We start from the raw sequence: 27,410 nt of genomic DNA, 5'->3' as shown, positions 1-27,410 counted from the left end.
GATACCCCCCCCCCTCCAAAAAAATATTGTATCAAATCTATAAATATTATCATGTTAAGAGTATACTTTATGCAAATATATGAGTATGATGAGTGTATTGTATGTATCAGCAGTGAACTATTTTTCAAATAAAATTATTTGTTTCTGTCTTTGGGTCTTTTCCCTGCTTGGGGAGGGGGGGTGAAAACAACCAATCAGAGCTGCCCTGTGGTATTTTTAAGTGATGTTGCCATCCAGCTGCTGGAAGGGGAGGAGCTACAGAGGCACGGCGAGCGCCTCACGGTTAAATGTGAGCTGGATTTATCTGATGGAAGAGCTGAGGAAGCAAAAACACGACGACGCTGATGTTTGAGGCTCAGAGAGGCGGAGTTATTAAATAATCATGGCTGCAGTGAGGATGTACATTCACGTGTCCTTGAATTTCCAGTATTGCGCAAAAACTAGAATCACCGTGGCAAAAACCTCAGGAACGAACCCTGAAGGAGTTCGTGAACACGGAGGTCATGAAGGAAGCAGAAGAAGGAGAGAGGCGCTGATCCTTCTCTTCATTCAACTGTCAGAGACTTGAGGACAAACACTGGTGAGATAGAACCTTAGCTGACACAGGGAAAGGCATGGCGGTGGAAGTGTGATGGTGTGGGAGTGCTTTCATGATTTATCCAGCAGAAACCCTCTGATGTGTCAGAGTTTTAACAATTCAATGACTTCACAAATGATTATAACGAAAGAAACGGATGGTTTCTACCACGACTGATGCTGCAGACGTTACAGCAGAGCCTGAGCTCAACACTAAACCTCACCAGGTACTTGACTAGTTTCTAGTTTGGTACCATATATCTAACTTACTAATTACTTTCCATGAAGATGAACAGACATGTTTTGAGTCATTTGATCTTTAAACATTATTAAAAGCAAATATTTAAATATTTTTGAAAGTATTTTTTAGTGTTTCTTTTAAGTGCTTCAAGAATCACTTAAAAGAAACTTCATTGTTTCAAATAACTTAAAAAAATGTAAGTGTATCAAGAAACACTTAAAAAAGTCATTTGATCTTTAAACACAATATACATTTTTTTGCACATAGTATTTTTAAGGGTTTCTCAAACCCTTAAAAAGAATACTTAAGTGTTTTAAGTGTTTCTGTTAAGAAACTCAGATGTTTAAAGACACATTTAAGTCATTTGATCTTTAAACACAATAATAAAAGCAAATATCTAAACATTTTTGACAGTATTTTTAAGTATTTCTTTCAAGTGTTTCTTGAAACACTTAAAGAAATTTAGGTGTTTAAATAAACATGTAAAAGAGTCATTTGATCCTTCAAACACAATAATAAAATAAAGTATATAAATATTTTAGACAGTATTTTTAAGTGTTTCTTTCATTTGATCTTTAAACACATCATTAAAAAGCAAATAATTAAATATTTTTGGTACAGTAAAGTTAAGTGTTTATTTTAAGTGTTTCTTGAAACACCATAAAGAAACTTAAGTGTTTTTTAAAAAACTTAAAAGATACTTAAGTATTTCAAGAAACACTTTAAAAAGTAATTTGATTTTTATACAAAACTGACAAAATATTAGAAGCAAATATTTAAATATTTTTAATGTAGTATTTTTAAGTGTTTCTAGAAAAACTTGAAATAAACTTTTAAAAAACACTTAAAAGATACTCAAGTGTTTCAAGACACACTTGCAAGAAACACTCAAATTAACTGGAAAGTTTTTTTGATCAACTAAAAATAGTAGAAATGTGAGGAATAACAGCGTGGGATAAATGTTTAATATACTTTAAAGATATAAAACCATTTTTCTGATGAAGACCAAATATTATACCTAAATGTGAGTGTTTATAGCTCATTTTAATTTCATTTTTTAATGTCTTAAAAAGGGAAAACATTACAACTTTTCATTCAAACATCCTTTCTGCACATCCCCTCAGCGGTCTCCACAGCCAATCAGCTTTCACCGATCCACATACTTGGTTTGGCAGAGATGCCCAAACAAACTCCTCTTTCTCATGTGCCACTCTTGCATGGGAAAGCAGCACCTGAGTCCTCCAGCAGCTTGGAGAAACATTCTGTATTCTGTATTTTCTAGCTTGTTTGAAGAAGATTTTTTCCAGCGTTTAGCCTGCTTCCCGCTGGCAGAGCAGTATGCTTTTCTCTCCAGAAAATAGCCAAACCCTGAAGGTACCGGCTTCACGCAGCATTCCTGCAGAGCTCCAGACGCTCTTCACCTTCTGTCATCAAATGTTTTTAGGAGCGCAGCATTTTCCTTCACCTGCCCACAAACCACATCTGTGCGCTCAGATCAGGTCGATTTTGTTTTCCCAGCATTCCCTCAGAAAACAGATCAGAGGCGACACTTATTGTGAAAGGCATTTATTAAAAAACGAACATCACTTCCTGCGTGTGACGTCTGTGTGGCTCTTAAAATAATCTCTTCTGGGGAAACCAAAACCTCTCCAGGCTTTTCATGATGCCCCCCCCCACTGCAGCTCCTCCTTTGGTCAGGGAAAGTTTGTGCATCAGAAGGCAAAGTGGCTGGGGGGGTGTCTGTGCTTTTATTTTGAAAGGGTGTGCTTGACAGAACAGCGAGTTTGTGTGTTTGTGCATCAGTGTGGCAGTTTTTGCCCCTTTGGAGTCTGTGGATTAAAAGCACTTCCTGCTGGCGGGCGGAACCGTCACGCGGAGGGGGACGGCGTGTGGGGGTCCGGCTCGTAGTGGTAGGTGTTCTGGGCGTGGCTGCTGTGCTGCTGGCCGCCCGCCGCCTGGAGGGGGCTGTCCTGAAGCTGATGGCTGGGCTGGGGGCCCGGGTTGATCTCCACCCCCGGCCCAAACGGGTGCGGCTCGCCGGCGCCGGGCGGCTGCGGCAGAGTGTCCAGCTCGTCCACCTGCGGCCCCGGAGGCTGCAGCACCACCAGCTGGTCCTGGGGAATGTCTGCGGCCGCTGCAGCCAGGTTGGTGCTGGACTTGGACTTGACGCACTGGAAGTCCACGTGGCGACTCTTCCCCTCCTCCTTCTCCCAGGACATGCGGATGAAGGGTCGCTGGACGTAGTTGTAGATGACTTCAGGACGGCCGCCAGGACGCCGCTTCACCTTCTCCTTATAGGTGGGGTATCCTGAAGAGGGAGAACATCAGAGGATAAATCTGCTGCATCACAGAGAGAGAGGTTTGATGAATTGAAGGATTGATTTGTGTAAAGATCCTTCCAGGTAAGGTAGGCGTGTCGCCCTCATCAGAGATAATGTCTCTCTTTGGAATCGTTCAGTCCGACCTGAAAAATACCTTCACCGCTTTAGAGACACACCAAGAGTCTGGATTCTGTTTGACAACCGGGATTATTAAACTGAAGGAAGAAGGAACACTTCAGAGAAAGATTTAAGTTCTCAGAGTGATGGGATGATTGTAGTTAGTGTAGTTTATATAATCCGTGAGCGGTTTCACAGGTACATTCTCCTCTGTACATTTCAGACATATATCGTTGCTCAAACAGCATTTTAACAACAATAATCTGGTGTTTTCTTCAAGTTAGTTGCTTAAAGGGTAACCAAACAAGGCAGATGGAGGCTGACTCCATTCTCAGTACAGATATGAAGAATACCCCCATGAAGGGGGCGGGGCTAGAGGAGGTGGACTGAGTGGAAGAGGTGTGGCTTGGATCTATGATTGACAGTTATGTTAGCTTTATGTAACGTACGCTGGGTCTTCAATATGGAGAGAGGTACCGGTCAAAGTGATGCAAGTTTCTCCTCAGAACTTTCTGAGGAGGATGAGGATTTTTCTCTTCATCCTTCTCCCGAGGCTGGCGCTCATGGTCCAGAACCTTATTGTTTTGGGCCGCTGGCTCAAGACTCTGCTTTGGCGATACCCGACAGCGGGGCTGAGGGTTTGTGTCTGAGAATGTAAAAATGCTACTAGCATCACAGCTAATAAAGGCTAACGAATTAAACAAACAACCCGAAGTGAAATGTTCATTGTAAATCCATCACCTGGATGTAGTTTGCTGGATTCAATGAAAATTTACCCTCAACCTCTGTTCCCTAGCTTCCAAGTCCACCAGAAAGTTGTGAAGGCCAGTACATTTTTTGACGACTAAAGACAATACACCTACGAGCCATGCTAAAGCTAACATGATAATGACCGACCGTTACAGAATCAAAGATGGCGGGGCTTTTATACTGGAGCTCCAGAGCATGATGACATGAAACTTCTGGGACTTATCTCAGTCTACCAATCACAAAATTCAACTGTAGTACCTTGTTTCAACCTGTAGGGGGCAGCAGATGTATGGTTTTTGACTATATTTTCATGAATTAAATACGTTTATTTTAATTTCTCAAAAATTTGGCAACAAACAATAAACAAACAGTAGCACTTTTAAAGTCCATTTCAAGAAGTCTACAGACAAAAACGTTGATTTGGTGTTTGGTTACCCTTTAAAGAGGATTTTGTCATCTGTGTGGGGACAATAAAGCTGAATTGAATCTAATGAACTGAACAGGGTGTAGCTTCCCTTCAGTCTGTTGGCTTGATCTGGTTTTCCTTGTTCCAACACAGAACGCCACATTCAGTCTTTTTGGTTCAGGAAACGGCGTTGCAGAAGTCTTTGGCGCTCTGGTGACACGCCCACGACTCACAAGGCTATTGCAGCAAACACCAGCTTAAGGGGACTTGAACCTGAAACCTTTAAAGCTAGACTGTATATGAGAACTGGACTGAGTGACCCTTCCCCCTGGCGTTCCAAACAGGAAGTACTGCTGGCTCCATGAACAGCTGTTAGTCTGAGGCTGTCCCGACCCCGCAGAGGAAGAGGACTCACCTTCGATCCCCAGCCGGATCTTCTTGAGTCCTCGCTCCTTCAGCACAGCCTTGGCCACGTCTCTGTTCTCGATGTACTTGAAGAAGCGGTAGAGTTTGGTGCTGTAGATGACTGCAGACACAACACACACTCGGTTTTTAGGCTACAAATCAACAACATTGATGAACAACAAGTCAAGAAGATGAGGTCAGATTTCAGGAATCTGGTTGAGTTTTGGTGCAGCTCCTTCCATTCCTTCTATTCTGGCTTGAGCTAAATGACTTTGAAATCATTCTAAAGTTCTCTGTTAGATGTTTTACATCAACAAATGATTTACTGATTCAAGTGCGACGTGAGGACACTGCACCACAGCGTCACCTGTATGTTTTAAGTGTGTGTACCTTAAATTACTCCCAACTCCTCACTTATGGAAGGTCTGGGTCCCCTCCATGTCACGGTTTTGAGGTCTTGGGTGTCCCCAACTCGCTGTTTTTTGACGTTCTGGCTGCTACCTTTAAAGGGGTCATACCTTTAAAAAACTTTCATTTTAGATGCAGAATAGCGTTACGTGGGGCTCCTTTAAGATGCCCTCCCCTCCAGGCGGAGCTTCAGGAATCGAGTTGTTTTACTTCCGGATAGAAAAAAGCTCACAAAAAATAACATATGTTTTATAAATAATTTGCTTTTAAGTGTTCCAAAGGTAACATATGAACATATATATGGATTTAGTTCACTCTGAAAGGCTTAAGAAAATCATGGTCTAGCCCTTTTAAATCAGGGGAACCCAACTAACGAGCTGCTTGGTATAGGGCCACAGTAATCACTAATCAGGGGAGGCAGACCGAACCAGAACTCTAACCCAGTACTGGTTTTGCATCCAGTACCGAGTCCCGAGGCTGACGGACCCCTGATTTAACTGGATCAGCCAGTACGTCAAAAACGAAGAGTTGGGGACAGTCAAAATATCAGAAAGTGACGACCATACGTCCATATATGATGAGTTGGAGTGAGAATGTGTTTCCCCTTAAGATGTGGCCACTCCTCTCTCTGACCCTCCACCAGGACACACCTGTACAGGTGTGTGTAACTACTGCTTCAACACAGAAAAAGCTTCTGCTTTTGGTTCTCCCTCCTCCAGCCTCACAGAAGACCCCTCCTCACCTTCAGACCCCCACCACAAACACAGAGTCAGCTGCTAGTGTAGTGCAGTGTGACCTCCTTCAGACTGTTGTCATGGTTACTGAATAGTGTTGCTGAATGAGACGTTGAGCGGGGACGTCTTACTCTGCGAGTACTCCTCCCCCATCTGAGGCGGGTACTCCTCGTCCCAGTCCACCACGTCGTCATCAGTCAGCACCACCACGTGACACTCCCGCTCGCCGCTCTGGGCGCTGGCCACCATCAGCGGCAGCACCATCTCCTCCAGGTAAGACTCGAACTGACGCCGCGCTCCGTCGTTGGACAGCTCGTGCATCAGGGCGCCTGAGGGGAGCCAGAAGTCGGTCAGCTCATTACAAACAACCCCCATGCCAAGAACTAGCTTTCCTCAAAAATAAGTGAGCTGGTTGCCTTTGAAAATCCTCACTCTAGTGCATTCTTCAGAAAATCAAGAGCAGCCTCTAGAAAACCCCTGCATTCCTCTCCATGACCACACGAGGGCGACGCCTCACTAAACACACCTGAGAGGTTTAGGGTTGAAATTCTGATCATGATGTCAGAAACCGTCCAAGCAGAGAAAATGATCAATATAATTAAGATTTCAGGATTTATTTAAGCAATCATGGAATCAAAAATGTCAATTTTTCTATTCAATCTGTCAAAAACCCGTTTAAATAATTTGGTAGAAGTTTTGGCTGCAGCGCTGAGGTGACGAAAACATCTCATGAACATCCTGTCAGCCCTCCCCCACAAGCAATGACTATTTCTCCATGTTCCACTTTGAACCTGTTTCAACAGTCCTGCTTTAAGCTGCCGGCTTTGACCTGAATGTGTTTAGCATTTCCTGTAACGTTCCTGTCATCCTTCCCCCTAAACTCAGTGATTCTGAGGCGACAACTCTTCTTGAAGCAGAAACCAGAACCAAAAGCATCAGTTTACCTGATTTATCTACGTAGCTGCATAAGCAGCTAAACATGACCTACTTAAAGCAGCTGGGGAGCTGAGGCTGCTCCTCCCACACAAACCCATCTGAAGCAGCGCGGCGAGAAGGTCTGCTTCAGCGCCGTACGGCTTCCTCAGTAAAAACATCTTTTCCTAACAGCGGATTTTAAAGCGGTTCTCCACACTCACCCGACGCTGCACTCGGGGAGAAAAGCTGCAGTTCGGTGCCGCAGCGGCTGCAGCGGCGGCTGGTACTCACTCAGGTCTCTGCACTTGATGGTGCTGTAGCTGAAGGAGATGCAGAGGTAGTCGCACGCCTCCCTCAGCTCAGGGATGGAAACGCCATCGGGGCAGCGGATTATCCCAGACTTGTAGTAATCCTGCCATTTTGGTCCACACATGCACACACAAACACACAGATGAACCCCCCCGCGCAGGAGGCGGGCGGTCATGCGCGCGCACAAGCAGAGGAGGAAAAACAAGACGCCATTATTAATGCTGCCTCTCTCAGGGAGGGAGGGGTGAAACCCAGAGGGGAGGGAGGAGGAGAGGAGCAGCTGAAGCCCCGCCCCCTGCCTGCTTTTACTTTGCTTGGTTTGTGTGCTTCATCCTCTCAAGAGACGGAAACACAGGATCAAACCTGTGATCACTGATGTGATTCAGCATTAAAGGACAACTTCAACCACAGGTTGACCGCACAGAACCACGTCCAGGGATGAAAATCCAGAACAGATTTCCTGAAACAGCTCTGGTCTGTCCGGAGACCAAACATCCGAGGTCCAACTGCAGGTTAGAGATCAGTGGCTCATTGATCAGGTAAAGGTGTCCTTGGTAGTGCCCTGCCACAACACCTCCACCTTCTGTTTCTGAATTTAAAGCAAAGCCAGAAGGGCTGCAGTTCCTCAAATGACCACTGGAGGCTGAAGTTTTGTTTCTACACTGATTTCAATCTATGGGCTCAAATCAGGATCAGCTTCAAATCATTAAAAACAACAGACTGTTCATCTAAATATAGACATAGAAAAATAAACCTTAAAACTATAAACCTTAACTTTTTCCAAATAAAAGGTAAAGTTTATTAGTAACAGCTTCTGTTTTGTTTTTCATTTCTCTTTCTCATGACTTTCAGTGTTGACCCTAATTGTCGGTGGGGGCGGGGCTTTGAGCCCATTAGGTGTGTTTAAGACCACTTGCACCTCGCCTGGATCGTCGGCGAGACCTGGCAGCTGCAGGTGGGGGCGGGGAAAGGCGCTTGAGATGAAGGTGAACGGCGAGACTGTACGAGAACAGGGAGTTGGGGGTTGTCCTTAACATTCGGTTGAATTTTAATATTCCACTCCTCCTTACTATGAACTTTACTGTTATGTTTTTAATAATAATTTTCAACATCTCTCTGTGGACAACAGATGAGAAATAGCCGCTGGGTTAATTTAATGTGCACTGTCCCAGAGAAATAAATAAAACTGAAATGAAAGTTAACTTAAAGGCAACAATAACACATAAAACCACAGATCATTTGTTCATTTTCTCATCAGTGATTCACTACTTCCCAGAAAGAGTTACAAAATATGCAGATTTTCTTCATTTAGAGCCAGTTATTTCTGATCAGAATCCCGTCGAAGTACAAGAACTGCCAGAACACCGTTTCCCACAATGCATTGTTTTGTAGTCATCAAGGCAGCTTGCAGCCAGCGCAGCATCAGATTTCCAGCTGCCCGAGTAGACGCCTCACACCCGCCTCTTTCTCGCAATATTTTCATGATGACGTGAGTCAAAACTACCCAACACGCACTGCAATCATAGACTGTATATAAAATAACTGGACAGAGCAAGCCCCCCTACTTCCGTGTTCCATATAGGAAGTACCACTTGGTTGCAAAAAGGCCAAAGTCCCATTGACTTACATTGAGAAACAGACAGTTATTTCTCAGTCATTTTATATGTCAGAATAATCATTCTTCCTCTGCTGCTTTCTGCTTAACTTCTTTTTTCTAATCCTAATTTTTTTTTTAGATTTTTTTTCCATTATCACAAGTTATTAGAGTTATAAATTGACCAATCAGATGGCTCAATAAGCGTTTGTGGGTCTGACGTCGACCGTCTGGGGCATTTGAGTGACAGATGACGGGTAGCCAATGGGAGCAGACTTCATCAATGAGTCCGTGAAGACCTTTTAACACCTACTTTACAATTCAACAATGTAATCATTGTCCTACTGTTGTTTTCCTCAATGGAATGTACCGATGCAGCAGTTTAAAACAACAAGAGGCGCATGCTGTCGACATTTTTAGATGAGGATTTACTCTGTAGAAATAGATTTCACTCTGAGGTTATGTGCTTTGGACTTTTTTGTTTGTTTAACGTTCATTTTTCTTTATTTCACTGTTTTGATTGTAGCTTATAAATTATAAGTTGCATATATGCTCATAAAACCACCAACCAAAGTTTAATCTTCGCCGCACTTTTCCAGATTCAGCCTGAATTAGACGCAGCCGTCCGAGCGCGAGAGAAACATTAAAGGACCGGGACGTATTTTCAAACAGAAAGAAGATCCAGCTGTTCACTTGTTAGGATGGTTATTTATTTTAAATACCGCTGAACGCGCTTCTCACGTGCATCTGATCAGACTAACGTGGCCGCATGTGAAGAGACGAGTTGCGGCGCGCGCGCGAGAGGGGGACACGCGCCGGTCTGCAGCGGCGTCACCCAAATGCTCCTTTTATCTCGACAAAAATGAATAAATGTAAGTAAATCCCAAAGGACCGCTGACAGAATCAAATGTTGGAATGGTTCTTCCTCAAAGGCTTCAACAATGACTTGTACAATCAGCCCAGTCTCAGTAAAATGCGTACATATGCCACGATTTGGGAAATACCGTGTATAATATACGCCAAAACCGGTTTTTGTGTGCATATAATACGCGCGGTCCTAAACGTGTTAAAATGTGTTTTCCACGTTTGACACATCCCCTGGTGGAGGCCTGAGCATCACAGACAGCCCCACAAACGAACAAATTGCTTTTCTAACCCTAACCATAACCGTAATCCTAACCTTAACCAGGAACGACGTCATTTAGAAAAGAGCCGGAGGATTTCTGACCACGTGATCAAAAGCCTAAAAGAAAGGCTAAAGAAACCTAAAAAGCCATTCTCCCGAGCCGCCGTTATTGAAGCTGTTTACATCCGCGGTCTCGTGGTCGAGGCGTGGAAAGAGGCAGACGGTTGCAATAAACTCACTCCTGATTGGCGACAGTACTTCCTGTAGATTCATGACTCAGCTATGACTCAGACCAATCGCTAAAGATTGTTTGCAAATGGCGGTATCCGTTTCAGGAATTGACGGTGAAAGCGGCGGCCTACTTTCGCGAGGAGAGGAAGTAATGCATTTCCAATGGGGGACCTCATTGCTCGCTCGGTCCATTATTTTTACAGTCTATGACTGCAATCCAGGCGATCTGCGCGGCGCTGCGACCGCATGCATGATCTCAAACACACCTACTGTCTTCCAGGATATGCTGATAGAGGTCATGGTAATGTCATTTCTGCCCCAGAAATCTCTTTATTCTGGATGACGATTGTTTTCTTGACATCTATGTATGTAAAACTAAGTTAACAAAAATGTACCAAACAAAAATGAAATTAGATTCATTGGACAGTGCTGGTGGCAAAACTTAAAATAAAAGATTCTATATTAGTCTGAAAACAACCTCTTAAATCTCTTCTTTCATTTGCCAAACTTGTTTCATTTTTTTTAAGTTCCTTAAATAATCTTTTTTTTTTCACTTTTCAACGTTTATGTTACTTTAAATACATATTTCCCCTGAAGTGATAAACGTCTAATTTGTTCTGGAGGACAATAAGCATGAGACAGAGCTGAACTCTTGTTTTGGTCAAATCAGTTCAGTTTAATCAAATCTGTCTTCACCATTTTTATATTTAACTCCAAGTATTTAACGTCATTCAACTGAATTTTACACATTTGTGTTTTTCCTTTAGTGCTGCCACACACGATTATTTTAATAGTCAACTAATCATTGATTATTTTTTCTGATTAGTCGACTAATTGGGTCATGTGCAAACTGGATGTAAAGCAAACATCTTAACCATCATTAGCTTTAAACTAAAAACTACATACATAGCATAACCTGTTGTAATACTAGTGTGAATGCTGTAAGCTGAATTTGACCAATGAGGATGCTAATGATAGCTGAAGATTCTGAAATTGATAGCTAAGATCTCTGAAATTAACCAAAAAAGGCTGAAGCCGATAGCCAGCTCAAATATAAACGCCAAATTAGCCTAAAAAACCTTTGACCAAAATAGTCCAAATTTTACTACACTGACTCCATATAATATAAAGTAACAACTAATCAACTATTAAACTAGTCGTCGACTATTTTAATAGTTGATTAGTCTACTAATCGTGGCAACCCTACTTTCCTCGCTGATCCAGTTATCCTCATTCGTCTACTTGACGGTTATGTCACTGAGGAATGATAGGGAGGTCATTAAAATATGTTTTTTGCTGCTTAAAGTCTTTTACTTTTCTTAAGGTCCCACTCTGATCATGTTGTGATCTGTTGAGAAATCGTTCTGAATCGACTTTAAAGGGAATCCAAACAGACCTCCAAACAGACTTTTTTTTTTTTTTTTTTTATCCTCGTCTTCATCACTCACCAGGATGGCTCTGAAGACCGTGGAGCTGATGCCCTCTGCCACCTCAAATTCGCCTTTCTCGTTGGGACGAGTAAAGTTGTTGTCCCGACCGGAACCAAACATCCTAGAACACCAACCAGGAAAAAAAAGGTTAAACAAAATCTTTAATAGATTATAACTTTCAACATGATCAACGTCATTCAAGTAGATTCTGAAGGAGAAAAGCGGCTCGTCGAGCTTAAAAAATTAAAGTAAATTAAAGAACATAAACACTGGAGCTCCAGTGAGGAACGTGATCCTCTTCGTGAGACGCCGTACCTGCCCAGCATGGTGTTGGGCTGAGCTGTGAAGATGGCGGGATCCACCACGAATCTGGTGTTGTCCACGATCAGCGTGACGCGTTCTCCCGGCCGCATGGCTCCCCGATGCTCTTTGTTGCTCACGTCGTACACGTACACCAAGTCGCACGGCCCCGGGACCATGGGGTGGGGGTGGCAGTCCAGTCCGGGGGCACCGACGATGGGCCGAGGCGCGTACCCCCCTCCTATGTGGTAGTAGCTCTGGGAAACCCTGGCGGTGCGTGGGCTGGAGGGTCTGGAGGAGGAGCCTCCGTCGCCACGTTCACGGTCTGTGGGAGCAGAGCGGGTCATGACGCTGGTCTCCCAGACGGACCTCAGTCTCTGAGTTCCTCACCGTGTTGGCGTGTTGGGGAGGTGACGTTTCTGATGCAGGGCGTGAGCCCGCCCTCTCCTCTCTCGTGGGAGGAGTCACGTGAGCGGTCGCTAGAGCGCCGCCGCTGTTCTCGGTAATGCTCTGCACCCGCCCGGTCTCTGGAGCCGCCGGCCGCCCCGGTCCCGTAAACGTTCATGGTCCTGACCTGCAGAGGGCGCTGCCGCGGCTGCTGGTCCCAGTCCAACCCCGACGCACCACGACGCTCCCTTCACAGGAAACACAAACACACAATGACACACACACACAATTACTATACACAAAATCACCATTACACACAGAAACACAATTACACACAAAAATGACACATAAAACACAATTACACTTACATACAAATACACAATACACAGTTACTCAAAAAGACAATTGCAAAGAAACACACACATGATTACACACACAATAACACACCCAGAAAATTACACAAAAAATGACAACTCACACAAAGACACAATTACAAAATAACACACAAAAACGCACAAATAACACAGTTATGCACAAAAACACAATTACACACACAATTAAACACAAACAGAATTACACACACACAAAGACATGATTACAAACAAACACAATTACACACAAAGACACAGTAAAACACACACACTACCACACAAGAACACCATTACACACAAAAACAATTACCGGTACACACACATTAACACAAAAACACAAGTACTTAAAAATAAACAATTACACACACACCCGCACACCCCAACCCACTTATACACTGACACACAATTACACACTCAGACACACTTACACAAACATAACATATAACAACAAAATAAAAAAAGAGAAAACTATTACATTGTTTTTAACACAAACACACTTTTACACACATGTTCACACACACACGAACACATGAGTGTACTACAACCAAATGATTCATTTATCTTGCAAACCCACATACCCATAATCCCTTTTGGGGTCACAGGAAAACTAAGCCTGCATTCATTGATTATGAGTTCTGAAGAACTTTACTGATGCTCAACATTCTATTGTGTATTTATGAAAACCTCAACAAGCTGAACTTCCCAGAAGATTGTATAGTTAGACTGAATGGACAGTAGTAGGGGAGTAACAACAGATTTAAATAACGATTGATTCATTTCTTAATCTGTGGATTACGATACCATTCAGTCAATATTAGCTCATTTAGAGCAATTCAATCAGATTCAGCGACCTATAATGGATCAGGAAATCTTTGTCCAAAACTTCCACCAGTGTGACTCAGAGATAAATAACTGGTACTGAACAGTGCAGGAGACGTTTTCCAGATTCCTTGTATTTTGTCAAGATAATAAATTAATTATGTGTAGAAACAAACAAACAAGAATGAATGTCAAATCCATTCACATTTCAGTTCCATAAAGTGTTTTTCCACATCAGAATAATCCAAAGAGAACATTATTAGAGCATTCCACCACACCGTACGGTCACATGACTTTGCTAAATTCAAAGTGTTTCCACACATTAGGCTGGAATCATGGTTGATCAGTTTTTGCTGCATCACATGTGTGATGGTCGTTTTTATGCTTTAGTAAAATAAACCTACCACGTCTCAATCCAAATGGACTGATTGATCTGTTGGGTCACATTATCGTTACACCCCTATACACTTACAGTGTGAAAAGGTGGAAGGAAAACGAGAGTCCAGAACAGGAAGCTGTGTTTTGTTCAGGATCTAAAAAGTAAACTTCTGCTTTTGATCGTGATCAGGATTTTGGGTTTGCATGTTTTATCAGAACTAATCGTTGTAACAGACTCTGGATCTTAGCCGACGTATCTGAGTCCAGGGAAGTTAATCAACTTGACTTTCTCTGATGATATTTATCTAAAGGTTGAGTTAATTAAACTCAAGTTTAATCACAAATGTACAATAATTGTGAAAATGTTTCTAAGAAAAAAAAAAGGTTTTGCTTCAAAACAACAAAAAACACCCAGAAATAAAAAACAAAAACAATAAATAAAGAAAATGTGCGATTAGAACATGATAAAAAGAAAAAAAAACAGTCATCATTTCAATTGTCCTGTTTCAGCTGTTTTACTGTTTAGGAATGTTTCAATTCACTGTATTTCAGTGGTATTATCTGTTACTTAGGTTGTTTTTATGATCTGCATTTTTTTTTCTTATGGTAATAAATCAAATTCCCCACTGTGAGATCAATAAACGTCCATTCCTATTCCTAACACACAATGAAAACAGAAACAGTATTCCTGTTGGGAGATTTTTGCATAATAAATGTAGAAATACGTAAATACAAACATTTCTGCCCATACGTGTCTGTGATGAAGTTCTGCTTTGACTGTACGGCCATGATGACCCTGAACGCATCATCATGCCTTTATGCCAGCATGTGGAGGAGACCCACAGCGAACCTGCTGCTGGATTCTAGCAGCAACGATGGGAAAAACTTATTTAAAACAACAAATTCATTATGAATGACGGCTTATTATTGAAAAGTGTCATATCTAATCTTCATATTCAGCCCAACAATAAGCAGACCTTCAGTCTGTGACCACAAACCCTGCAGAGATGCTAAAGAAGATTGTGATTCTGTATGTTGAGCAGAAACTCAGAGAGTCTCCTCTCCAGCCCTCCAGCTCAACGTCCTTGAAGACGAGGGTCACCGTCCGGAGGAGAGGAAGAGGCGGGCATACAAGCACACGCCTCTGCCTCCTGACCAGCATGGTGCCCACTCTATGAACTCCCAGAATTCCCTGATGCAGGATCCATTGACTGTAACACCAATACCGACAAACCCACGTTATCCCAGAAGGAGTGAATGCTCAGCAGAACAGAGGCAAGGTAGAAAAGAAAAGAGGAGCCGGGCTGGCAGCCAGAGCAGCAGGGTGGAGGGAACAAAGGAACTGGGGGGGGAGGGGGGGCAACATTTCCCTCAGGACGGGAGCATCTGGAGGAGGAATGAGACCCGATCGCAGCTCTTTCTTCAACACCCAACAGATTAAGGTGTTTTCAGAGAGCCACACATTTGGTGTAATGAAGTAACAACATTTCCCAGACTTAACCAAGACGTTTATGTCAGCTGAAGATGCAGGAGTCCAGGCAGTCTATTAAAAGCATGAGGTGAGAGCAGCAGGGTGAGCGTCCAATCAATTATTTAGGAGCTGCTGGCGCTGAAACACAGTCAGGCAGAAACAGGAGCTGCATTTGTTCGAACACAACTCGCATGAAAATACCACGCTGCCTCTGGAAGAACACCGGTGGAAAGGATCCACAGCGTTTAACAGAAGTCTTCTGCTGTCACTGTTTCTCATCAGAGGTCCCATCAAGGACAGAATCGCTTTCAGAAGCTCACACTAAACAAAGAGCCGCCGGGGTGACTGTGTCCCTCAGCTGGGACAGCGGACCCACACCTACCGGTCGGTATCAGAGGACCAAGTGAAGACAAAGCAACAGGGAAGCAGCTGCGGGACGACGGCGGCACAGAAGCCCTGCGCTCCTCCAAACAAAGCGGGCTCCCCGGCAGCTTCAGCATCCCCGCTCATCACTTTCCAACTTCATCCGCATCGTTTCACGCGCTCATCCCGCACAGGCAGATGCAGCAGAAAGCCGCAGCTTAACAGAGGCGACCGCGATTCAGCCAGTCACCAAGGGGGGGGGTTAAAAATGTGAATGTCCTGATTCAATCAGAGCGATGCTGCCTTCAAGTGCTCCTCGGAATGCGCCCCTTTCCGTCTCAGCGGCAGTTTTGTTGTTGTCAGTAAAGTGTTGGGGTGTGATCCGCCTCAAACCAGAGAACCAAAAGATGAGATTACTGACCGAGACTTTAAAGCACCTCATCAACATCCATGTCCTCAGAAAGATGCTTAATTAGCACAAACGTCAACATCCCATTCAGAGACTGTGACATGAAGGCTTTTGCATTTACACGATTCAAGTTTGTAAATTTGTTGGACTTTTTCTTGTGAGGACCACATAACTGTTTTATTTTCTCCAACGTAGGGCCGGTAAAAATCACAACCTAAACGTAAACATTGATGGGTTCCCAGAAAGCCACACATATCCAAATTTTAAATAATTTTTTTGTAATCTTTTCAGAAAAAAACAATACTAAAACCTTTTAAAAACTCGATAAATAGCAGTACCTGCAATAATACTAGTGTGAATGCTGTAAGCTGAATTTGGCTGCTGAAGATACTAGTGCTGATAGCTAAAAATGCTGAAGCTGATAGCTAAAAATGCTGAAGCTGATAGCTGAAAACGCTGAAGTTGATAGCTGAAAACGCTGAAGCTAATAGCTAAAATCACTGAAGCTGACAGCCAGCAAAAATATCAGCGAGGTGCTAAATTAAAAGGCTAGCAAAAAAAACTGAAAAAATTCCAAATTAGTCAAAACATCGAGAATGTAGCTGGAATATTAGCTACACTCTAAATTAGCCTGAAAAACTGAAAAAAGCCTAAATTAGCCAAAGCAGCTAGCCTGTGGCTAAAATATTAACTAAACCTTAAAATAGCCTAGAAATCCTGAGTAACTGCCAAAAAGTAGAAAAGGCTAGCATAAAAAGAGCTGAATATTTTAGTAGCTGAATGAGCTAAATAGCTGAAAGAGCTGAAAGAACTATGGACATCCAAAAAACGCACAGAAGCAAAATAATATAAATAAAGAAAAAAAGCTTTACAACATTCACACAATTAAACCAATAAATATTCTCACCTCTCCTGTCATAGTTCAGACTGCAGAAGGGTGGAATAAAAAGTTACGTTCTATGTGGGCCTTGATCAACCACATTGAGAGAAAAAAAAAAATAGTGTTCGGGGGGTGGCCCGTAGTTTGGGGACCCCTTCTTTAAACAGAGAAACTAGAAAACACAGATTTTTAAAAATCCATTAAAAACTCTACACTTTTTCTCACAAAAAGAATTAATGGACCAAAAGAAAATGTGCATGAAGACACAGCTTTGGATATTCACAGTTTAATTAACCTAGACAGACTATTACCCCAGAGCCGCACACAGACTTTCAAAATCCCACCCACTCATTATTCAAAAACACTATTTAAGGCCTAAAAGGAACACAAAACCTAACAGAGAAGGTTTGAACAAAAATTCATTTCAAATCCCTGCTGAGAAACATGCCAAACATCACAGAAGCTGCTGACCGAGGCTGATTCCTTCCATCTAAAAATCCTTATGCCAACCACTGACTGTATAGGAGAACTGGATTGAGTGACCCCGCTACCCTCACAGTCTAAACAGGAAGTGCCTGCTGGCTCCAAGAAGCCAAAATCCCATAAACTTTTATAGATAAAGAAACAGCTATTACTCAATCATTCTATTGGTCAGAATCTTGATTTGAAACATTTTTAACATGTTCTTAATTCTATCTTTTTTTTCAGGATATTTTTTTTTCTTTAACACAAGTTGTTGAAGCTATAAACTGGCCAATCAGAGGCCTCAATAAAAGCATGTGATACCCACAGGCCCCCCACCTCAAAAGTTTGATTGACAGATTTTCCTGAGCCGCTTTCAGGGGAAGGGGTGTGGACTTCCAACAAGCTCACTCCTGACTGGCAACAGCAGTTGCCATAGAAACGTTGACTAAGACAGAGTCTGACCAATCACTGCAATCTAATCTCGTCCAGCTCTTAATGGCAGCATCTGTATCGCAGCAAAACGACAATTGAATTGACTTTATTTCGCTGGAGCCGAAAGTGAGAGATTGTCTATGGGTGATGTCACACTCCCTCAGTCCAGTTCTCTTATACAGTCAATGGCATCAAACCAAATCACATTTCATAAAGATGTGGACAGAAAAATATTTTTTTTCCTGGATTTAACAAACTATGATCTGTAAGTCTCCTCCTTAAATGTACATAATGTACATAAATGTATTTGGATTCAAACGCCTGTTCAGATTTAGATAAACTTCCTACAATTTGAAGATTTCAAAAACCCAGAGATGTTTAATATTATATTTAAATTAAATGAAATAAAAACATTAAAAAAGACGACAGTGGTGCATCGTGAGTATGATGTCCATTGTTGTAGGAGTTGACACTCTCCAAGATCTTCTATGAAATCTGATTTATTGTTTTACTGAATGTCTTAACACTTAGGAGAATTAAATTATTCTAACCCTCACCAACATCAACCACAGCCTTTTTCTTACCAGTCTCCAATCTGGTTATACTGGTATGGATACATTTTTAGCCCTTAAGGTTTATGTTAATAATTTCTGTTTTCCCTTTATTTTAATTATTCTGTAGGTGTTTTTAATGTAATTGATAATTGGATCTCGAGTCTGTAATTCTTAATATAGGATAATATTGTAAATCCCTGTTTTCATCTTTTGTTAATCAACAAAGTTCATGAGTTTTATGACAACCAAAGAACCAAATCAATAAACAAACATTTTAAATATAATGAAATTAAAAATACCTCCTTCTAGTTTTTTTTCTTCATTAAAACCAAATACCAAAATTAATAAAAAGAGGTGTTTTGTTAAAGTTCATTTCCAATAGTTACCTTTTTAGGTTTATTCTTATTATTAATTTATTAATTAATACTCCTAGACAAACAAGACCAAAATGTTACTGTGGAAATCTTAAGACACCAAAGTGGTTAACATTATGTGTCACAATGAACTAAGAAGTAAACCTGTTGATATATTATGTGGGAATCAAATCTCGTAGCTTTTCAGCAATTATTTTCAATTTACTGTAAAAACACGAAAATAGATCAACACTGGATTACCGTAAGCCTGCCCACATCACTCACACAGACCTGTTATCACACGTAGGGATTAAGTATATAAACTCTCTGGATTCTTTTTTTTTTTTAATTAGATCCTTTATAATAGTCCTCGCGCTCAGCTAACGGGCTTCACAGCTGCGGGGCAGCTACCGCTAGCTAACTGAAGACAAACGAGTTTAAATCCGCTTTATTTACCACGTTTCTTTACATTCCAGCGCCGGTTTCAGTGGAAAATAGTCCAGCCGCCTGTCCAACCAAACAGCGAACCCGAAGAGAAACAGACGGTCGTCTCCGAGGGAAAATACCCTTTACTTTATCCACGAGCTGCTTCTAGATTTGTTTTGGATTGGGACAGAGGAGTTCTCGTTCAAGATATCGCGAGAAAACACCCGGGATTGGATTTACCTCTTTGAAAAATAAAATAAAATAACCAGTTTATTCTTGTTTTACGTCTACAGTGAATAACTGTAAAAAATAAAATAAAACAATAAAACAAAATATTAAAAGTATTCACATCGTTGAAAACAAAATAAGCGTCAATCACATAAAATCATAAAAAAAAACCTTTACAAAAAATATTTTAGACCTTAACATTGACTGAAATTGAAATTATATAAATACCTTTATAAAACACTAATTGGGCCTTGAGGGCTTTATGAAGCGAGTTAGTTGGTCCTATTCATTCAAGTGTTTGTCTCAACAAAACTACAGTAAAAGTGCAGACTCTTTAGGAGGCTTGCTTCATTAAAGCACTGTCTCATAAATACTAGTTTGATAAATTAAGCTAAATAAATACGCTAAACATCACAGAAGCGAACAGATACAAAATCTGGTGGAAATGTTTCCATCATAGTCGAGCAGATCAGGTCTGCTTGGGCTCGAACAGGTGTTCCAGGAGGTCCAGGGCGTCCCGGATGTCCTCGGCGGTCAGCCCGTCCAGCCCGCTCAGCTCCTCCGGCCGCAGCCTCCTCCTGCGCCGGGCCTCCGCGTCCCCGCCGCCCGGCCCGCCCGCGGGGTTGTGAATGCCGCGGACTCTCATCAGCAGCCACTCCCGGCGGTCCTCCAACTGCTTGTGCTGCCCCAGGTTGTGCATAAGCTGCATTTCACTCACCGTCCTTTTGCTGCGGAAACAGGTTTCAGAAAATCACTTTCATGCTTCTTTGTTGGTGTGAATCACAGAAGAAAAGAGGGAATTACCTCAGAGGTCGTCCTTGACAGTGAATGGAGAGATGCATGATGCAAAGGGAGATGAGAAGGACTCTGTAATTCATGCTTTTCAGGCAAATCTTGATGATCTGTTCAAAATGAAAGATAAACATTACATTTTATCTTAAAAATGTAATTTCGTCACAATAAAAAAATCTAACTAATGTTCTACAAGCATGAAAAGAGTGATGCCAGTTGGCCTCCATTTCTGATGAACATACCTGGTGAGAGGACGGGTTCTCCACAGCCTGGTAAAGATCACACTGTGATTTTGGTCTCATCGGTGGGCCCCTCTGGATCTGCAGTTGGTTTCTCGGTAATGATCAGCCCTGAACTCTTCAGGTTCCTTTTATAGCCCTGCTGTCCGCCGCTGATGAGCTGCCTTCATTATTGGTGTTGATGTCATACCTCCAGCTCCTGGAGGGGGCTGGACATGAATGACGCCCCCCCCCCCTTAGCCTTAGGCCGTCACGGCTGTCATATGACCAAATGAATGGCTTTGAACCCAAATGCCTTCACACCTTTTTGGGTTGGAAAAAAACAACTGAGAATTGCAGGGTTTTGTGTATCAGTTCATGCAGAAATATGAAGGACTATTGTAGACCGTCAGACCTCTTCTCCACACTCCACATCTTCAAGCTTTTGTGAATGGTCCTACTAAGTCCACATCTAATGTGACCTTTTTTGTCAAACTCCCAGCATACCTCCCAACAATAGACCCAACATTGGGATGGATTTATTACCGTCGTTGACTATTAGGGAGTCTCCCTGGTTACATAGACTCTAAACTCAAGAATTACCATTGTTTTAATGAGTTTGCCTCTCAAAAAAGAGCTTTGGCACCAAACTGACGTCAGAGGAAGCATCCTGAATCAAAGAGTAAGGGAGAGTTCAGGGGGTGTGGCGGTGGGTGATGCCGCTGTCGTCACTGGTTTGGATGTGACTGGAGGCCCGGCCTGTTTGTGCACATGTGTGTCAGTGAGGGTCACTGAGCATTCGGTTTGAATAATGTGCTCTGATATAAAGACTGTCAAAATGAGCTAAAAAGAAACTTCCATAAAGTGGATCCTTAAGCCATGGTTATTTGGCGCTTGGTCACCCACCAGTTTCACTGGCAAGGTCAGATTCAAACCTGAAGAATTTCTATACAATGTTTATCCTTTTGGTTTTACTCTTGGAAATAATTCACAGATCGAACATTTAGTGTGTGTTACTTGCTCTCCTGTTGCTGGGTTTCATTTGGGGCAGAGCAAATGCACTAAATGCCACTTTGTCTGAAGTACATGTGGATAAAACTGTCGTTAATCACTGAAACTACCTACAAAAGTCAGTGAAATAAATGGCTGAAATCTAGCAAAACGTAGTATAAACTAAAACATTCGCTGTAAGCAATCCAGTTAAAATCAGACATTATTTTTGAATAGTTGTTTAAGAGATTACTTGTCTTCTCAGCAGGTGTTCTGGTCCATTCCTCACATTAAGGAAAAAACTACAAATGTCTCATTTTGCTGTTCTGTTGAAGGAGTAAGACCAGAAGACTTGGCTCCAGAATGATTGATGGTCTTTAGATTTTAGTGAACCTGCACAGATTCAGAACTCTCTGAAACAGCAGTGCAGCCCAAACCACTACTAAACCTCCTCCTTGCTTCACAGCAGGGACAGTTTACTTCTCATGGGGTCTTTGTCTTTACTGCATCTCTTAATAGAAATTAATGTCTAATCTTTCAAAAATAATTTCTCAATGAAACTTTGTAATTGTTGAAATGCATTGTGGGATATTCCAGTCAGTTTTTCAGGACTGGAATATTCCACAATGATATTTCTTTCTTCTATCTGTTTTGTCCTTTGTGATAGTCTCCATGAAGTTCACTTTGGCTTCAACAGGTGTTAATAGTGTGTCTGACACTGATTGACTTTGAACTTGGAGTTGACCGTTAATGTGTTTGAAGGTCGTTCTGGACTCTTTTGTTTGTGTTTATGTTATCTGTCTCTTCAGTTTCCCTTTTCAGTCACTTTCAAAGGAGCTGTATACACTCCTTTGGTTTTTTAACTTTCTGAATCACCTGAGCAGCTACAGTCACAGGAACATCAAACTGCTTGGAGATCTTCTCACAGCCATTAAAATGCTGTGCTGAGATTTTCTTTGTCCCTCTACACAAAGTAGAGACTGTTGTCACATCTAAACAGACAAACTGACTGATCTCTGTCAACAAATACATAAATTGTCTGATTGAAAATTACGTGATAAGTGACAAAATGAAGTGTAAATGCAGCACAAATTAAAATAAATGTCTAAATGTGGTAAAATTGTCACATAATTTTGATGCAGTCAGATTTTTTTTTTTATCCCATTCCACGGAGACAATATGACACTTAATTTTACCAGAGAAACCTGAGATTAGAGGATTGACTTGAAGATATAACTGGACTGAGAAAGTGTGATGTCACCTATAGAAAAAGTCTTACTTCCTATCAGGGATGGTGGTGAAGGATCCAAATGTGGTAGACCAGACTTGGTGGCGGAAACTTAAAGATTTACTAAATAAACTTAAACTTGACAAAAACATGGAAGATCAAACCAGTGACGTAGCAGAACAGAGCAGACAACCTGAAAATGAATAACTGAAAACGAGACACTTACATAGGCTGGGGGCAATTAACTGAACCTAAGACAGCTGTGGATCTTGGCAAACCTGAAACTAATGTGACGTACAAGGCCAACTTAGAACATGATCAAATATAACAAAATCCAAACTAAACCACAGAATCCTCACAGTACCCCTCTCCAGAGGGTAGATTCCAGATGCCCCCCCAAAAAAACAAAACGCTTCCCAGTAGGGGACATGGAGGAACAAGACAAAAGCAAGGCCAGAAACGATTCAGGGGTCCTGCAGCCAGACAAATGTGAGGGGTATCAGAACCCCTCCTCAGGAACAGACATGAAGGGGAGCAGTCCCGGCAACCCTCCACCAGAACAGGAAGTACAGCCAAATGTGGATGAGCGTCGACCATCCTCAGGGAAAGGGAACATGAAGGAGTGGCCCTGGTCACCCTCCACAGGAACAGGAAGGATGGCCCTGACAATCCCCCTCAAGAACAGATTAGGTGGGCGTGGCTTGACACAACTTGAATATGGCTGCAGGATAACCCATCTGGCGTGGCGTGGACTGCAGTGACAGAGAACTCTAAGAGAGAGCACTGTGAGGAAAACCCCCTCAGTCCGAGTCTTCTTCATGTCTGCAAACACCACAGTCCTCAGAACCGGAGAGCATCTCAGAACCTGAAAGTTCTTGAAAGTTCACTGAACAAATCCAAGCACCAGAGCTCCTCATTATCCTCACCTTTCCCTTCTTATTTCTGTCATACGGTCACCTGGGTCAAGCCCTCCTCAACCCCATCCGTTTTCAGGCTCCAAAGGGTCACTGATCTTTGCCGGGGGGTCGCATACATTACACCTTACGCAGCCATTACCGTATGAGTTTCTAAATGTAGCAGGAGCGACGGGGGGTGTTTGTGTTATGAAACTCTAAGCCTTAAATGTGAGGTAATGCTTACAGAAATGTTAGTGACGGAATGGGGGTGCCAAGACCTTTTATCTCATGTTGAGGTTTGAAGGATGAGCAGTAGTTTTATGTTAAAAACAGAATGAAAAACACATAATCATCATCATCCCCGTGTGCCTCCCGCGCCGTCTGTTCTGCCCTTCAAAAAAGAGATGACAGCATCGGTAGAGAAGGCCCGCCATGAGCTCATACCTGTTACCTGACAGTCTTCACTCACCTTTCATTTATTATGATTTGCATTAAAAAGGAGGCTTTAACATCTTGTAGGTTTAGCGATAGCAGGAAAGACCAGGGACGAACCAGCGTCCTGATTTTAAGCTGTTTACATGCAGCGTGAGGAGATTTATGAGGATCGGCAGAGATGATGACCTCTTCCTGCCACGCTGTTTCAGATGACGCTGGTTTCAGCCTGTTGAGCTGACATCTGCTAAACACATCAACCCCTCACCTCCGTTTATGTCCTGCAAGTTGTTGCGCTCATTACCTAATGCTTCCTAAATGCGTGCAGCAGAGTGGAGAAGAAGGGAGGAGAAAAGATCATGAAAAAGTGTCACCTCAGAGCCATGAAAAGGCAGCAGCATCAGCAGAAGGGTGACATACAAATGTGGCAGGGACAAGATGAAATCATCAGAGACAGATCAATTTTCAAGACGTTTAGAAGCTGCTGTGCTAAGTGGTGCTGTCAACAGGCATGTCTCTCACGCTGAGCATCCCCATTAACCTGATATCCAAAGCTGCTACAAATCAGCTGCGTCAGAAGACCCAAGAATGATGAGCACTGAATGAGGGAGCAGCTATTTTGGGTTAGCCTTTGACTTTTATCAGGAGCGACAACAGAATCTGAGAAAGCAAAAAAGAAAAACAAACCAATCTCTACAACTCACTTGGAAGAAAGGGATCAGCAAAAACCCTGAAACTTACCAAGAATGTTTAACGTGTCAAACACAAAGATCTGACATGCAACCAAGGGACGCTTTGGGAAAACGTGTCTGAGAAATTGGCTAATTCCTTCTCGACAGTCAAATGTTGGCTGTTGATTTCCCATTCATCAAGTCTTATTTTAACTACATTGAATATAATTGGAATAGAATGTCTTTGTCCACATGTACAATGAGATTAAAACCCTTAATCAGTACAAAACAATATAGTACCTTTCCAAAATGTAGAATATCATAGAAAAGTGTATTTATTTCCATAATTTCATGTAAAAAATGAAACTTTCCTTGAGTATAGATTCATGACTCACTGTTTAATTTATTTTAATTGTTCATTTTTACATAAATAAGGGTTCCAGCTCATAAAACCAGGATTTAAAAAAACTTGGAACACTCTGGAGAAATTTCCATTTATTTCTCAGCTTTTACAAAAAGACAAAGACAGAGATTATGATCACATTAAATCAGTCAAAGTAAAGTATTTTCTAAATGAGACGTCCATCTTCAATACTTCAATAGTCTGGTCAGGAACCAGATCCTGCTGGAAGATGAAATCTGCAGCAGAGGGAATCATGAAGTCGTCTAGAACATTCTCCTAGATTGTTGCAGTGATTTTGGATTGAAGAAAGCAGACTTTACAACACCAGTGCTTCACATTGCAGCCCTAACCCTACCCTTGGTCCTTGATTCTCAAATAAAAGACACACTACTTTCATCAGAAACAGGAACTCTGACCAACAATCCACACCTTCCTCTCCTTGGTCCAGTTGAGACGTTTCCTCTGTTGGTCCAGGCTCAGAAGTGTCTTGACCCGAGAAACCCCAAAGTTTATAGTTCATCTTCTGAATGTGAATGTTTTTGAAGTTGTTCCTCCAGCTCTTCCACTCTTTCTGGATGTCTGCGGGTTCTTCAGTCTTTTTGATAACCAGCTGAAGCTTACTTTCATCTCTTTTGCTGCTGTATCTTCTCCTGACACATTTTGTTCTTCCATTAGACTTTCTGTTGATCTGATTGGACAGCCAGCCTCCTTAGTAATGAACTTTAGTGTTATACCCAGACTATGAAGGGAATCAATGATGGTCTTCTGGATATTTATGAATTCTTCACTGTAATAAACTGAACTGAATCAATTTACTATAATGACATCTGTAGAACCCGTGTTTTGAATTTAGTAGATGATCAGTTCGTGAAGCATAATATAAATATTAATGTCCAGCAAAATTTGAGAAGATTTCTTCACAGTTTAATTTTATGAAATCATGTTTTCTTGGATTTTGTTAGTCGGGACACCAATTTATGCTAAAAAAAAAAAACTTGAGTTCCATTAAGCAATGGGCCCTTAATCTAAATTCTTTGAACAGAATTATGGAAATGAATCCACTTTTCCATGATATTCATTTTGGAAAGTATCTGTCTATGCATACGATAAACTTGTAAGTTGTGTGCACACAGTATGTTCACTACTGCAGTAAAGAAAAAAGTGTATTGCAGAAAATAAGTAAATAATAAATAAACAAAAAAGTCAACAAGAAGATAAAAGAACATGTTAAAGTAATAAAATAAAAATAAATACATATTCTAAATTAACAAAGCCTATATATATATACATGCATGTACACATTTACATAGGTTAACATGAACACGCCAGCACAGTGTAATCGGGACTCCTGGGAGTTTAACATGGTTGAAACTGTTGGAAAGGAACTATTTTTGAATTTGTTTGTTTTAACCTCTGTTGCACCTGTAGCGTCTCCCAGAGGGCAACAGTGTGATGGAAAAATGAAGACGTTTTGCAGTCTAGAGCAGGGGTCCCCAAACCTTTTCTTGTGAGAGCCACATAACTGTTTTTCTTCAGTGATGTGGAGCTGGGGTCAGTTTGTAGGCTAACAGAAAAAGTGTTTTCTGAGAGCAGTTCTGTCTGCGATTGATGCTAACAGTGTTTTCTGTTAGCATCAATCACAGACAGAACTATTAACAGTGTTTTCTGTTAGCCATTCTGTTTGCGAGTGATGCTAACAGTGTTTTCTGTTTGCAGTTCAGTCTACAATTGATGCTAACACTGTTTTCTGTTAGCCACTCTATCTGCAATTGAAGCTAAAAGTGTTTTGTGTTAGTCGCTCTGTCTGCAGTTGATGTTAACAGTGTTTTCTGTTAGCGAAACACTGTTTTGTTAACAGAAAACACTGTTAGCAAAACACCATTTTGCTAGCAGTATTAGCAAACAATCTCAAAGCTAGATTGGGGAAAAAAACATATGTTTGATTGATTGATTGGTTTATTTCAAGCATGATTGCTTGAAAAGGAGTGGGAAGAAGCGAACTTATATAACCCCACCCCATGTCTCTGATATTGCTCAGGGGCCGGGCCAAACGTGGAGGTGTTACGGATCCGGCCCACGGGCCGTAGTTTGGGGACTCCTGGTCTAGAGAAGTTTAGATGTTCAGCAGAATATAATATAATGCTACAGACTTTATGGAGATACGTGTAAATGTATTTCATCATTTAAATTACATTTATACATTTTCTTTTTAATTGAACAAATGTCATCTTTAAATTTGAATGTTTTCCTATTTCTGTGAGGAAAACATTTAAGAAGAAGCTGCAGTAAAGCTGCAGGTGAATTAAATGAGGATGAAACAGCAACTTTGACCGCCGGGTCCCGCGCGGTGGTCGCCGTGGACAAGCTTTACGTGGACGGTC

The 27,410-nt window shown here is 41.8% G+C and overlaps 2 protein-coding genes across 3 annotated transcripts; both read right to left on the bottom strand.

Annotated features, from left to right (window-relative positions):
* Positions 1 to 2,367: 2,367 nt before the first annotated feature.
* btbd10a (BTB (POZ) domain containing 10a) lies at positions 2,368 to 19,365 on the bottom strand. Of its 2 annotated transcripts, none has more exons than XM_024264232.2 (8): positions 19,202 to 19,365; positions 12,254 to 12,498; positions 11,879 to 12,188; positions 11,582 to 11,684; positions 7,165 to 7,285; positions 6,090 to 6,287; positions 4,827 to 4,937; positions 2,368 to 3,125 (listed from the first exon to the last, which is right to left on the bottom strand). In XM_024264232.2, the coding sequence occupies exons 2-8, from the start codon at positions 12,426 to 12,428 to the stop codon at positions 2,686 to 2,688; spliced, it is 1,458 nt and encodes a 485-aa protein (XP_024120000.1). In that variant the 5' UTR covers positions 12,429 to 12,498; positions 19,202 to 19,365; the 3' UTR covers positions 2,368 to 2,685. The 2 variants fall into 2 exon arrangements, with proteins under 2 accessions (XP_024120000.1, XP_024119999.1); XM_024264231.2 differs by lacking the exon at positions 19,202 to 19,365 and adding an exon at positions 15,672 to 15,874.
* Positions 19,366 to 19,567: 202 nt separating this feature from the next.
* Positions 19,568 to 23,618, bottom strand: pth1a (parathyroid hormone 1a). Its single transcript, XM_024264234.2, has 4 exons — positions 22,679 to 23,618; positions 20,434 to 20,733; positions 20,204 to 20,301; positions 19,568 to 20,127 (listed from the first exon to the last, which is right to left on the bottom strand). The coding sequence occupies exons 2-4, from the start codon at positions 20,491 to 20,493 to the stop codon at positions 19,869 to 19,871; spliced, it is 417 nt and encodes a 138-aa protein (XP_024120002.1). The 5' UTR covers positions 20,494 to 20,733; positions 22,679 to 23,618; the 3' UTR covers positions 19,568 to 19,868.
* Positions 23,619 to 27,410: the final 3,792 nt, after the last annotated feature.

The sequence above is a fragment of the Oryzias melastigma genome, linkage group LG6 (genome assembly GCF_002922805.2).
Source record: "Oryzias melastigma strain HK-1 linkage group LG6, ASM292280v2, whole genome shotgun sequence".
NCBI lineage: Eukaryota > Metazoa > Chordata > Actinopteri > Beloniformes > Adrianichthyidae > Oryzias > Oryzias melastigma.
The sequence above is the reverse complement of the archived record's forward strand: the minus strand, read 5'-3'. Positions and strand labels throughout refer to the sequence as shown.

Excerpts from the sequence above, each read along its gene's own strand:
- btbd10a (XM_024264231.2), bottom strand. The coding sequence starts at position 15,799 with ATGAGCGGGGATGCTGAAGCTGCCGGGGAGCCCGCTTTGTTTGGAGGA. Across the intron at positions 6,288-7,164 it reads CATCAAGTGCAGAGACCTGA|GCGCCCTGATGCACGAGCTG; the intron begins GTGAGTACCAGC and ends GGCTCCCCTCAG. Across the intron at positions 3,126-4,826 it reads GATCCGGCTGGGGATCGAAG|GATACCCCACCTATAAGGAG; the intron begins GTGAGTCCTCTT and ends CTCCCTCTTCAG.
- pth1a (XM_024264234.2), bottom strand. The coding sequence starts at position 20,493 with ATGAGACCAAAATCACAGTGTGATCTTTACCAGGCTGTGGAGAACCCG. Across the intron at positions 20,302-20,433 it reads AGAACCCGTCCTCTCACCAG|ATCATCAAGATTTGCCTGAA; the intron begins GTATGTTCATCA and ends CATTTTGAACAG. Across the intron at positions 20,128-20,203 it reads TGTCAAGGACGACCTCTGAG|CAAAAGGACGGTGAGTGAAA; the intron begins GTAATTCCCTCT and ends CTGTTTCCGCAG.